Raw genomic sequence first — 14,515 nt, 5'->3', positions numbered from 1 at the left:
TAAGTTGGTGAATTTTGGTGAATTTTGTCCCATTCCTCTTGACAGAGCTGGTGTAACTGAGTCAGGTTTCTAGGTCTCCTTGCTCGCACACGCTTTTTCAGTTCTGCCCACAAATTTTCTATGGGATTGAGGTCAGGGCTTTGTGATGGCCACTCCAATACCTTGACTTTGTTGTCCTGAAGCCATTTTACCACAACTTTTGAAGTATGCTTGGGGTCATTGTCCATTTAGAAGACCCATTTGCGACCAAGCTTTAACTTCCTGACTGATGTCTTGAGATGTTGTTTCAATATATCCACATCATTTTCCTTCCTCATGATGATGTCTGTTTTGTAAAGTGCTCCAGTCCCTCCTGCAGAAAGCACCCCCACAACATGATGCTGCCACCCCGTGCTTCACGGTTGGGATGGTATTCTTCGGCTTGTAAGCCTCCCCCTTTTTCCTCCAAACATAATGATGGCCATTATGGCCAAACAGTTCTAATTTTGTTTCATCAGACCAGGGGACATTTCTCCAAAAAGTACGATCTTTGTCCCCATGTGCAGTTGCAAACTGTAGTCTGGCCTTCTTATGGCGGTTTTGGAGCAGTGGCTTCTTCCTTGCCGAGTGGCCTTTCAGGTTATGTCGATATAGGACTCGTTTTACTGTGGATATAGATACCTGTTTCCTCCAGCATCTTCACAAGGTCCTTTGCTGTTGTTCTGGGATTGATTTGCACTTTTCGCACCAAAGTACGTTCATCTCTAGGAGACAGAACACGTCTCCTTCCGGAGCTGTATGACGGCTGCGTGGTCCCATGGTGTTTATACTTGCGTATTATTGTTTGTACAGATGAATGTGGTACCTTCAGGCATTCGGAAATTAGTCCCAAGGATGAACCAGACTTGTGGGGGTCTGCAATTTTTTTCTGATGGCTTGGCTAAGTTCTGTTGATTTTCCCATGATGTCAAGCAAAGAGGCATTGAGTTTGAAGGTAGGCCTTGAAATACATCCACAGGTACACCTCCAATTGACTCAAATGATGTCAATCAGAAGCTTTTAAAGCCATGACATCATTTTCTGGAATTTTCCAAGCTGTTTAAAGGCACAGTCAACTTAGTGTATGTAAACTTCTGACCCACTGGAATTGTGATACAGTGAATTATAAGTGAAATAATCTGTCTGTAAACAATTGTTGGACACATTTTTTGTGTCATGCACGAAGTAGATGTCCTTACCGACTTGCCAAAACTATAGTTTGTTATCAAGACATTTGTGGAGTGATTGAAAAACCAATTTTAATGACTCCAACCTAAGTGTATGTAAACTTCCCACTTCAACTGTTCTACCTGTCTTGACTGCATCAAACCGAGAAAACTAGTTGGCTTAGATAGTTAGCTAAGTTAGCTAGCCAGCTAGCTAGGCTAATTGAGTCGGCATGTGGTTTCTTCCTGTCCTACAATTAGAAATAACTCCTCCTCCATTCAGGTTATTCAATAGCAGCCTACCTGTTGGCTCTTGTTCGTTGTTGCATATACTTTTCATTTAACTTTTAATTCCATAATGTTTTACTTTTGATTTGCCCGACAACAATAAACATGCTACACGCGCCACTCTGCATAGGCTATTCTCGTTGAGCAGTGGCGAACATACTGTTAACTTTTTATCCACAGTTCTCTGTCCGTCGCCATTGTAATCAACTGTGATGTGATGCCAAAATGTTGCCAAACTGGAGACGTAAACGATGATGGAGTATCCTCCAATTATGGCTTATCGATCTCACCACTCACCATCTACAAAGTTCCCAGCTGCGCCTCACAAAATGATAGTTTGAAATCCGCCAGTTGAGATTAGAATTTTGATTACAATGTGCGCATAGGCTGTAGTTTTTCAACGGAATAGCCTGTAATGTTTTTTCAGCTCAGATTAACTCATGAGGCAATGGCATACAACGCAGCGTAGGCATAGCCTACAGGCCTGGTATTAGTATTATATACTAATATTAATTTGGGTTCACAGTGTGGATTGAACCGAGTTCACCATACTGAACTGTTTGGTATGACGACGTGTACTGTTATAGCCCTAGGGATATAGATATTTCACTGTACAAACTAGAGATTGCTGCTGTGAGGTGTTATTTGTTTATTGAAATGCTATATATATTTTTTTTTTAATTTTATTTACATATTTTCTTTGCCAAGAATATGAAGGAAGCGTTATTGATTTGTCCCCATGATTTGGGTAGACAGACAGACCACCTGCATCAGATGGAGAGAGAGCTACAGTATTACATTTGGACTGGGGGGAATAAATGGAGGTCTTCGACATTTGACATGGGAGGAAGGTAGGATAGAAAGACCACCCATATCAGATGGAGACGGAGCTGTCACTTTTGGAGACTGGAGGATGGATGGAGACAGATCAGGACAGAATGTGTGTCTCACTATCCCCTTAGTACTATGGGTGAGTCTGGTCTGTGGTTTATGGGGACATTGACTAGGGATGAGTGGAGACGGATCAGGATAGGATGTCTGTATCCCTCACTGTCCCTCTGGAGCCCTCAGTGCTATAGGTGGGTGACGCCAGCCCAGCATTTGTTTGTTTTATGGTTATGGGGACATTAGTTTGACATCGGGGGTGAAAGGGAGTGAGTAGTGCTCCCCTCTCCATAGAGGACAACTGGCAGCGTATGGGCCAGGGCGGCAGGGCAGCAGGAAGGGAGCTAGAGACCGCAGATGGGAAGTGATGGCTCCCTTTGTCAGCCTGAGCAGGACAGATTGATGTTAAACGAGCCACATAGCTCCACATTATGTCCACGCAGGGCATGGTTATAGGTTGCATTCCAAAGGGCACCCTATTCCCTTTATAGTGCACTTCTTTTGACTAGGGCCCATAGGGTTCTGGTCAAAAGTAGTGCACTATATAGGGAATAGGGTACCATTTGAGACATAGGCATTGTCAGCATTTGGGACAGGGATAACTTCCCTTCATGTGCTTCTTCAACCCTGAGCCCTGCTGTCATTCCGTCCATCTCTCAAATTCAACAGATTACAGTACAGTTCAGTGATCCCTAAAGAATGGCAGCACAATTCTAAGTCTAACTGGATTTATTTAGGATTCTTACAGTTTCTCAAAGTCTTCTTGCTTCCAAGTGTTTATTTGGAGGTCATTATGATACAGTGTCACTGTCCTGCCTATCTACAGTATTGTTGATGATGCAGGGTCACTGTCCTGCCTATCTACAGTATTGTTGATGATGCAGGGTCACTGTCCTGCCTATCTACAATATTGTTGCTGGTGATGAACCCTGCTGGTGAGTTTGTATTGACAGGCTTTTGTTGAAGGACAGGTCCAGTAGTCAGGACGACAATGTGTAATGGATGACAATATATTTCGCATTGTACGTCGATATAAATCCCTTAATATTTAGATTGAAGATTGAATCCAAAGGAACTTGTAATGTAGGAATACATATAAAAACCTTGTCAAATCAGAGAGATTGTATGTCCCTCTCTCTCCACTACCCCCAGCCGTCTCAATGTCATCATGTTGTTGGAGTTGGTGTTTGCGTTTGTGTGTGCGTGTGCATGTGCATGCATGTGTGTTTGTCTTTTTGAGTGTATTGTATTACGAGTCAGGCTTGATGCTGCAGGAAATTGCAGCAGGATTAAGCAGTTGTGCTTCACCTGACACTGGTGATCATCCCAATCAACAGCTGGCGACAGGCTCGGATGGCCATCACCATGACAAATGCCAATACTCCCTCTGGTAATGTGAGCAGACCCAGCCCAGAAGGAAAATGAGCTCTCTCACACACAGTCAGGCAGTCACCTGCCAAAGATTGAGATGAGAAGCTTGTTGTCCAATGAGCAACTAAACGCCCTCGGATTCAAAACATGAGAATTGTCAGGGTTAGAGCAAGTGTTAGACAGGGCTGCGGGAAGGGAGAGACAGGGAGACAAAGAGAGAAGTGTTAGACAGGGCTGGAGGAAAGAGAGATAAGTGTTAAACAGGGCTGAAGGAGGGAGAGAGATAAGGAGAGAGAAGTGTTAGACAGGGCTGAGGGAGAGAGAGAGATGTGTTAGACAGGGCTGAGGGGGAGAGAGAAAAGGAGAGAGAAGTGTTAGATAGGGCTGAAGGAAGGAGAGAGAGAAGGAGAGAGAAGTGTTAGATAGGGCTGAAGGAAGGAGAGAGAAGTGTTAAACAGGGCTGAGGGAGAGAGAGAGATGAGTTAGACAGGGCTGAGGGAGAGAGAAAGAAGTGTTAGACAGGGCTGAAGGAGGGAGAGAGACGTGTTAGACAGGGCTGAGGGAGAGAGAGATGTGTTAGACAGGGCTGAGGGAGAAAGAGAGAAGTGTTAAACAGGGCTGAGGGAGAAAGAGAGAAGTGTTAAACAGGGCTGAGGGAGAGAGAAAGAAGTGTTAGACATGGCTGAAGGAAGGAGAGAGAGAAGGAGAGAGAGGTGTTAGACAGGGCTGAGGGAGAGAGAGAGAAGTGTTAGACAGGGCTGAGGGAGAGAGAGAGAGAAGTGTTAGACAGGGCTGAAGGAAGGAGAGAGAAGTGTTTGACAGGGCTGAAGGAGGGAGAGAGAGAAGGAGAGAGAGGTGTTAGACAGGGCTGAGGGAGAGAGAGAGGTGTTAAACAGGGCTGAGGGAGAGAGAGAGGTGTTAAACAGGGCTGAGGGAGAGAGAGAGGTGTTAAACAGGGCTGAGGGAGAGAGAAAGAAGTGTTAGACATGGCTGAAGGAAGGAGAGAGAGAAGGAGAGAGAAGTGTTAGACAGGGCTGAAGGAGGGAGAGAGAGAAGGAGAGAGAGGTGTTAGACAGGGCTGAGGGAGAGAGAGAGGTGTTAAACAGGGCTGAGGGAGAGAGAAAGAAGTGTTAGACATGGCTGAAGGAAGGAGAGAGAAGTGTTTGACAGGGCTGAAGGAGGGAGAGAGAGAAGGAGAGAGAGGTGTTAGACAGGGCTGAGGGAGAGAGAGAGGTGTTAAACAGGGCTGAGGGAGAGAGAAATAAGTGTTAGACATGGCTGAAGGAATGAGAGAGAGAAGGAGAGAGAAGTGTTAGATGGCTGAAGGAAGGGGAAAGAGAAGAGAGAAGGAGAGAGAAGTGTTTGACAGGGCTGAAGGAAGGAGAGGGAAGGAGGGAGACGTGTTAGACGGCTGAAGGAAGGGGAGAGAATTGTTAGACAGGGCTGAAGGAAGGGGAGAGAAGTGTTAGACAGGGCTGAAGGGAGGAGAGAGAAGTGTTAGACAGGGCTGAAGGAAGGGGAGAAAAGTGTTAGACAGAGCTGAAGGAAGGGGAGAGAAGTGTTAGACAGGGCTGAAGGAAGGAGAGAGATGTGTTAGACAGGGCTGAAGGAAGGGGAGAGAAGTGTTAGACAGGGCTGAAGGAAGGAGAGAGAATGAAAGATCTATGAAAAGAGTAAAGAGCAGTCAAATTAAGGAATATTAAATTGAGCGCAGACAGACAGACAGGCAAACACACGGTCTACATTCCTGTCTGTTTTTCTCTCTAACATGTGGAAGAAGTTTGTGAGGGCCAACTCTTGGAGAAGAGGCTGAGTCTGGAGCTCTGCTGTCTTATTGAGGTATGGAGATTGAACACAGCCATCAGTAGTGCAATGTGGTTCACATCTCACATCAACACACTGTTAAGAAGGTTAATTTATTCGCTTAGTGGCTGGCTAATATGCAATCTAGTCCTTCAATAAATGATCAAAAGGATTGGTGTAGACTAGGGTCCTGTGCTAATGTGGTTGGAGAGATGCCGTTATACTGTATAGTAAAATACCTTGACTATGAAATGCGGCTCGGGTTTTATTATGTAAAACCTTTTTATGTAAAGCATTCTAAAAGTCCTTTATACCCTTAAGTGAAATGCTTGACTGAAATAAACCTACATGCAGTGCAATGCGTGATTGTTGTGTAACCCCTTTCAAGAGGATTTATGATTTATGATGATTTATGATGCCATTCGTGCTGACTGACCAAATATATAACCTGTAAAGCTGTTATACTCTTCCTATTGCCAGATAGACATTTAAATGCATTTGTCTTAAGTACTTACTGAAGTACTGTATGTGTTTCTACATCCTAGGGAAATGGGTGAGGCAGATAGAGGCTCTGTCTCAAATGGTGCCCTATACCCTTTATAGTACACTACTTTTGACCATAGGCTCTGGTCAAAAGCAGTGCATTATAATAGGGTGCCATTTGGGATGCGGGAAGAGATTTCACACAGTAGTCAGACAATACTGTTAGCCTGTTATCGTGATACTGTTGACTCTTGGGGCAGTGTGGCTTTTTCCTCCCTCTGTTTAATCTCACGTCAGCTATATTTTAATCAGTTCCAAATTGCCTCTAAACTCTGTCATGCGTGACTGGCTTTAATTTGTAAACATGGAGAGTGCGTCCAAAATGACACCCTACTGTATTCCCTATGTAGTGCACTACTTTTGACCAGGGCTCATAGGACTATCGTCACAAATAGTGCGCTTCATATGTCAGCCTACAAGGTATTAAAAACCTCTTAAGGACGAGACCCTTTTTTTCAATTTTCGCCTGAAATGACATGCCTAACTCTAACTGCCTGTAGCTCAGGACCTGAAACAAGGATATGCATATTATTGATACCATTTGAAAGGAAACACTTTGAAGTTTGTGAAAATGTGAAATTAATGTTGGAGAATATATCACATAACACACAAGTACATTAGTGTCTAGTTTGAGAAACAGACGCCTCACAAGTTCTCAACTGGCAGCTTCATTAAATAGTACCCACAAAACACCAGTCTCAACGATAACAGTGAAGAGGTGACTCCGGGATGCTGGCCTTTCTAGGGAGAGTTCCTCTGTCCAGTGTCTGTGTTCTTTTGCCCATCTTAATCTTTTCTTTTTATTGGCCAGTCTGAGATATGGCTTTTTCTTTGCAACTCTGCAACTGCAACGCTGCTGGGTTTTTCACCCTCAACAGTTTCCTGTGTGTATCAAGAATGGTCCACTACCCAAAACACATCCAGCTAACTTGACACAACTGTGGGAAGCATTGAAGCCAATGTGGGCCAGCATCCCTGTTGAATGCTGCAACTCAATATTAGGAAGGTGTTCCTACTGTTTGGTATACTGCACAATGCTGCACAATGACAACTGAGTTAAACAAAGTGAAGTCCCCTCACTCAGCTAGTGTTAAATTAAATTCAACAACTTCAGTAATGTCTACAAGGTGAAACTTGTTTTCCGTGGCAGTGTGCTTTTTAACCTTTTACTGCGGTGGGCAAAATCAGAGTCACACTGAGTGTGTGTTGCTAGTCTTAAACAAATCTACTTTGAAACAAAATTATACACCTCATACACATGGTTAGGGGCTTAAAAAGAAGGAGACATCAGATATAGAGTTGAAATGTATAAAAAATGTAGTTTGCATCCAAATATTACACTTTATATACATCATAGAATATTGAAATATAACAAAACCGTTTGACATAAAAACACCAGATTTTCTGCATAAAAATAATTTGATGTTTAATAATTATGAAATTATGAAAAATATGAATAACATTCCACCCATGAGCCCACTAGAGGGGACAATTTGGTCATTTGACTGCATGAAGTGTGTCAGTGTTGTGGTGTGGAGTTTCTTTTATTGCTGTCGCGTTTACTCTTTCATATGAAACTCAAGACAAGTTCCTGTGGAATGTAAGACACCATGTCAGACAGTGTGCCAACGCCAGGAAGCATAAATATTATAGTCAGTTGGAAGGAATCCCGAGATATATTTATATTTCCACGCTTAGCTTTGCATCTTGTTGTAAAGGGAGAAAGGTTAAGGCAATGTTCCCCATCGGTGCATCTAGAGATCTAGTATGTGTCTGTGTGTGTGTGTGTGTGTGTGTGTGTACTGCTGTGGGCTAAATCAGAGTCACACTGAGTGTGTGTTGCTAGTCTGTAACCAAAGAAGTGGACAAGCTTGAGCTGCTGAGTAGCAGCATGCAGGCGACACTGTCCCCAGAACATCAATCATGTCAACAGGTTGGGGGGAATGGCAGTAATAACCCATAATGACCTTTACCGAGACATGAGAACACACTGGGCTAAACAGACCTGGGTTCTTATAGTATTCAAAATCATTTTAAATACTTTACCTGTGCTTGATTGATCTTTCCTGGCTTAATGGACCCAATGCAATTGTCTGAAAAGTGCAAAATGTTGGCCTTCTGGCAATCGAGGCAGGCTTGAGCAAACGTACAAAGTATTTGAAAGATTGCGAATAGTATTTGAACCCAGATATGTGGGCTGGGCAACAAACCCACCATGGTGGGCAATATTTGGACTGATCAGGAGTCTACTACTGGCAGCATATCAGTGAATTGCCATTCTCTGAATTGCCTCTGGGGAAATAGACAGAAATATTGTTTGTGATGAGAGAGAAATCGACACCATTGTTGTTGGCGGAGTAACTACAGTTCAACTCTTCCACGAATCCTTGGCCAGCGCAGGATAGTGAGTGTCTGAAAGGGAAGACATCCAGAGTGATCAGTCAGGGAATTTGATCAATCAAGCCTACAGTAAGTCAAAGGGCTTTTAAACACTTCACCAGTCTAAGTGTGTTTGATAATGTTATTTTGTGTGCTTCAGCATTCTGCTATTTTTGGTGGAGTGTCCTCTTTCTCCTTCTCTAGTGCCCTGTCCTTACTTCTAGTGTTCTAACCTCTACTGTCTGCTGTAGTGACTGATGGTAAGGCTAAGCCCAGGCCTGACTCTTGGAAACCAACTGCTTTCTCCCTCCTCATTCTAAGCTCTAGGCTTTACACACCATGTGCTGCTGTTGTATTCTTGGATGTTGCGGGTCTTGTATTTCTCACGAGCCAGGAGTGTTTTGTCAGGTAACACAATCTTAATTGCAGTTTCATTTTAGGAAACACGGCACAGCTGTGAGTACAGAAAACCTGCACAAATGTGTTTCCTCCCTTCGCCCTTCGCCCTTCCTCACCCTCCATCCCTTTCCTTTCCTTTCCTTCCTCCCCTCACTCTCATTCCCTCTCTTCCTCCCAGGGCTCTTCGGTGATTTTAAGTCATTTAAGTGTTCTCTTTGTAAGTGTTCCCTTGAGATACAATATAATATAGTCACCACAGTGGATGCGTGTTTTTCACCCTGACTTAACTGAGGGGGCTACGTTATTAAGGGGGGCTACCTCACATTTCAACACAGCTGATGACATGGTATCATGTTACAATCTCTCAGTGTGTGAAGTTCAAACGTGTAGTTAAGTTTCCCTCTGTCCTATGGACCGCTCCATGTGAACTGAGCTCAGACAAGGTGTCTGATCTCTCTCTTGTTTCTGTCTCTCTCTCCCCCTCCATCTTCTCTCCTCGTCTCTTCCATCCTTTCCCTCTGTCCCTCATTTCCCCCCTCTCTTTCTCTCTCCCTCCTTTTCTCCTTCTCTTTCTCTCTCCCTCCTTATCCACCCTCTCTTTATCTCTTTCCCTCCTTTTCCACCCTCTTTTTCTCTCTCCCTCCATTTCACCCTCTCTTTCTCTCTCTCCCTCCTTTCCCCCCTCTCTTTCTATCTCTTTGGTGGTGATCACTAGCTGCCTCCTGACAAACCCATGAATCACTGGGGGATGATTCCTTCTGCCTGAATCCTGAATCGCAGCCAGCAGAGGCAGACTTGTAAAACTGATTGATTCAGACCGCCTGGACTGGGGGAGCCCATCCTGATGAGATAAGGAGGATTTGATCGGCTCGATTCAGGCTTGGTGTTTTTCGTGGTTTCCTCACTCAGAATGAGTGGTAGCCTGACCTAGATTTGTGGCTGTTTGTGACCGTGCCACTGCTCGGTTTGGGTCGACAGGCGTTGTGGGGGTTGCAGCTGCCTCTATTTTTCTCATTCTCTCTCTGCTGCTCTCTGTGGCACCTCCACTCAGCTCCCACCAGGCAGGGATCTCTCTCTCTCTCTCTCTCTTTTCATGTTACACACAACACATCCCTCCCTTCCTCCCTCCTCCGCCATCCCTTCTTCCGTCATCACTCGCTCTGTCACTCCTTCATCAGTCTGCCGTCAGTCAGTCAGCAGCAGATCAGATCACCAGGAGGACAGGTCTACTCAGAGCTTTTACAGTACTGAGGGATTATTTCTCCACTTAGCTGTCTATAGTCCAGGAGATCGACTTTACATGCTACATGGTTCAGTTATCATGTTTCTGGGTGAGTAGTAGGGCATTTATCCATGGCTTGACTTGATCCTTTCTAGTGCAACTTGCTCAAATTCAACTAACTCAAACTGCTCATATTGCCTGTGTTGCACACCAGTGCTCTGAGGTATTTGGTGATTGTTAACCCTTTTTAGCAGCCTGCTATTTACAAGGTAGCTACTAAGAAATTACTTGTTAAAGCAGTATTTTAAATCTATAAAATTAAGTTTTACCAAGGATGTAGCGGCAGAGTGTGTGTGTGTGTGTGTGTGTGTGTGTGTGTGTGTGTGTGTGTGTGTGTGTGTGTGTGTGTGTGTGTGTGTGTGTGTGTGTGTGTGTGTGTGTGTGTGTGTTTCTGGGTATCAGGTGCATCTCAATAAAGTTAGTACTGGCTAGAACCCTGTATGGGGGTTGACTCGACGGGAAGGAGAGAGAAGATTAATTTGTTTCTCCTTCATTTCATCTGCTTCGTTTGCTTGCTCTGTGGGAAAAGGAAATGTGAACATATTTGAGTGCTTTTAATGTAACAATCTTATCGTCTCTGTGTCCTTTTAGCAAAGTTAGGCCTACGTCTAATCCGAGGTGGCATTCTCTATCAAAACAGAAATACAGCCTAAATCCATTTCATTGCTGTTGCTGCCATGAAGGGAATTGAACAAAGTACTTTAACTCCCCTCTGTTCCTTGGTTGGATGTGGGTGTGAGTTGTGACATTCTATTAAACAGTTCACATGACAGTGTGGCATCATACTGCTAAAAGGCATAAAGGCATTTAGAAGGGCCGTTGGTCATTGGGTGGTGTGACATTTCAGACGTAAAGCCTCTGTGGCTCAGTGGCTGTGAAGTGTAGTGTGTATAGCAAGCTGCTTTCTCTAAACCCCCTATTGATGTGAGTATACTAATAGCCCATCCTCACAGCACTCTCTCTGAGGAGTTAGAAGTTATATAATGAAATGATAATTTTGCAGCGTATCTGAAATAGAGGCTGAACTTGAGGGAAAAGCACATTTAGAGAGGAAATGAGGAGGGCTGGCTTAACGTTCCATCAGGCTTCTCCTGAGACCAGTTTCCCTCAGCTCAGTTGTTTATGTATTTATTGATATTTTTATTTAACCTTTATCTAAAAAGGGGAAACCCTTTGAGACCATGGTCTCATTTACAAGGTTACCCTGGAGCAATAAATCAACGTGATCAGTCTCAATACAACACTATCAAATTACAATTACACATTAAAACTAATCAAATTGAAAAGCGACAAATAAAATGACACACAAATAAAAACTTAAATCAAAACCCGATTCCTCATCAAAGTCCCGAACTGACCCTTTGAGACAAGAGTCAAGGCTCAACGTGGCCTGCAGGTCTTTCCATGCGCTAGGGGCACAATAACTAAAAGCAATCTTCCCGAACTTTGTGGAGACCCACAGAACCTCTATAACCAGCCAGTCTTGAGAGTGAGTCTGATGGTGGTTGGATTTCAAATTAAGCTGTGAAGCTGTGAAGGGAGCTCTGTTCTGAGGGAGCTATCTCTCTCTCTCTCTCTCTCTCTCTCTCTCTCTCTCTCTCTCTCTCCATTTCTCTCTCTATCCCATTCTCTCTCTCTAGTCTGATCTGGTGTTGTTGCCAACCCTCAGCAGGGAATTAGATAAGGCGTGAAAATATGGCGAGATAAACTGGGCTGGCACTCTTCAGCAGGAAGAACAGACTTTAGACAGACTAAACATGTAGGCCTACTTCTGTCAGTGAATGTTCTTTTCTGGAAAGTGGCTTTTTGTGAAATAATTCCCCCAGCTTTGACATTGTGTGCCTGATTAGAAACATTAAATAATGAACATTGCTTATATAAAACAATGTTGTAAGGTTGGGGATAGCAGAAATCTGAATTTAGCAGCTCTGTGTAGAATATACCTTCGTACTCGAAATACTGTATGTTGCACAACATTTTCTATGGAAGTAACAACAAAACCGCTAGCCATGACCTGGTGTGTGTTTCTGGTGTGTGTTTCTAGTGTGTGTTGAGTACAATGGTGTTTGCAGCAGTGACGGTAAACCACAAAGCTCTGCAGCAATCAGAGGTCGCTGCCTGCCTCCCCAGTCTTTAGCTCTAATCTGTTATCTCTAATTATACTGTAGCCTCTACAAACTGCTCCTCTGCTCCTGCTGGAACGACTTTGTAATTACAGTACAGGGGTTTATAATGACACCAATTCTGGCAACAGTAACTATGATCATCTACAGGCCTCTTCTGTGTTGACTTCTGGCAATAATGGCTGATGCTTTATCTTTCATATAAGGTCTGCATAATACACACAGAACTACATTCAACACTATATAATACTGTATGTCATATTACTTGTATTGTATCCCTTTGTTATTATATGCTTTTTAGCAGACAATTTTATCCCAAGCGACTCACAATCATGCATACATACATTTTAGTATGGGTGGCCCCAGCAGGAATCGAACCCATGAACATTGGCATTGCACGAGACATGCTCTACCAACTGTGCCAGACAAGACCACATTTTTAATACCTCACAACCCATTTGTACCGCAATGAACTAAACCAAATATGTGAGAGATCACTGAAAACTAGATAACAATCCTCTAGACAGACTTTGCGATCTATATTATTACATCCACTATGGAATTTACCAGCGGGCTGAATGATAATGTCCATTAGGGTTGATAAAGTAATAGCAGCAGTAAGTACATTTGGAGGAAGCTGAGGCACAGCCACTTAATGCATAAAGCCCACGCACTGGGAGACTGTGGAGAATGATGTGCCTGGGTATGTCTCAAATCCTATTCCCTATATAGTGCATAGAGCTCTGGTTGAAAGTAGTGCACTATATAGGGAATAGGTTGCCATTTCGGAGGTGGCCCCTGCCTCCAACAGCTCTAAAAGCATCTTGTAAAATAAAATCTGGTGCCGGAGCGCTTTTATAGGAGCTGGAGGGTTTGTAGATATTCGTGCCACGGGAAGTGTTTTAGCAAACATTTGTATTTATTTGACAAACAATAGTAGGACTCAAGTATGGGGCTATATGGAGCTACGGAGAGGCTAGAGAAACTGGTTTCTGCTCCTTAGAGGATGAGGGAAGAATAATGCTTTACAGTTGCAGTGTGTGTCAGTTAAAGAAGAAGAGTTGTATTTTAGATAGCGTGGGAGGGGGATATCTGGAGGCTCCCCCTTCCTTCTGTTCCTAAATCTCCATGGAAACGGAAGAGCTAAAACAACAATAATTGGCACATCAAGGGACAAGGTATTATGATATGAATTGATTGATTACAGCTAACACGCGGGTGTGTGTGCTGAGAAGGATTTGGACACCACTATTGTAACGCCGCTCTTTCTCAGAGGAAAAGCATACCTTGATTACACAAGCCACATTCACATACAGCTTCATTGTAAAACGATATACAGTGCATTTAATGAATACACTCTCAGAGAATTGACTGGGGTACAGTACAGGCGCTCTAATTTGTTTGGGCATGTAGGGATCATGTACAGATGCCATACAGTATTACACAACGAAATGTTAAGTGTTACTGTATTACAAAGTCATTGGCAGTATTAGATAAACCACAAAGATAACAATAAGAGACTGCTCGTCTTTTAACTCTCAGGATTCTCATGTTTATATTTCAAATCAAATCAAATGTTATTTGTCACAAGCGCCGAATACCGTGAAATGCTTACTTACAACCCCTTAACCAACAATGCAGTTAAGAAAAATATTTACTAAATAAACTAAAGTAAAAAATGAAAGAGCAACAATAAAATAACAATAACGAGGCTTTATACAGTGGGTACCGGTACTGAGTCAATGTGCCGGGGTACAGGTTAGTCCAGGTAATTGAGGTAATATTTATATTAATATTTGGGATAAAGTGACTATGCATAGATAATAAACAGAGTAGCAGCAGCATAAAAAAAGGGGGGGGGGGGTCAATGCAAATAGTTTGGGTGGCCATTTGATTAGGTGTTCAGGAGTCTTATGGCTTGGGGGTAGAAGCTGTTCAGAAGCCGTTTGGACCTAGACATGGCACTCCGGTACCGCTTGCTGTGCGGTAGCAGAGAGAACAGTCTATGACTAGGGTGGTTGGAGTCAGACCATTTTATAGGGCCGTCCTCTGACACCGCCTGGTATATAGGTCATGGATGGCAGGAAGCTTGGCCCCAGTGATCTATTGGGCCGTATGCAGTACCCTCTGTAGTGCCTTGCGGTCGGAGGCCGAGCAGTTGCCATACCAGGTGGTGATGCAACCAGTCAGAATACTCTCGATGGTGCAGCTGTAGAACTTATTGAGGATCTGAGGACTCATGCCAAATCTTTTCAGTC

General features: G+C 43.6%; 1 protein-coding gene across 2 annotated transcripts in view; it reads left to right on the top strand.

Moving 5' to 3' along the window:
- Nucleotides 1–14,515, top strand: part of LOC109868385 (zinc finger protein 385B) — a 126,061-nt gene that overhangs the window by 43,615 nt on the left and 67,931 nt on the right. Inside the window, exon 1 of one of the 2 annotated variants that reach the window (XM_020457908.2) lies at nt 9,575–10,183. The exons of the other annotated variant lie outside the window; for it this stretch is intronic. Within the exon in view, the coding sequence (XP_020313497.2) occupies nt 9,946–10,183 (238 nt within the window). The 5' untranslated portion in view covers nt 9,575–9,945. Of the gene's footprint in view, nt 1–9,574; nt 10,184–14,515 lie in introns of those variants that run through there. 2 annotated transcript variants of the gene reach the window in all.

The sequence above is a fragment of the Oncorhynchus kisutch genome, linkage group LG2, assembly GCF_002021735.2.
Source record: "Oncorhynchus kisutch isolate 150728-3 linkage group LG2, Okis_V2, whole genome shotgun sequence".
Lineage (NCBI taxonomy): Eukaryota > Metazoa > Chordata > Actinopteri > Salmoniformes > Salmonidae > Oncorhynchus > Oncorhynchus kisutch.
Note: the sequence above shows the minus strand (reverse complement) of the source record. Positions and strands in the feature narration are given on the sequence as shown.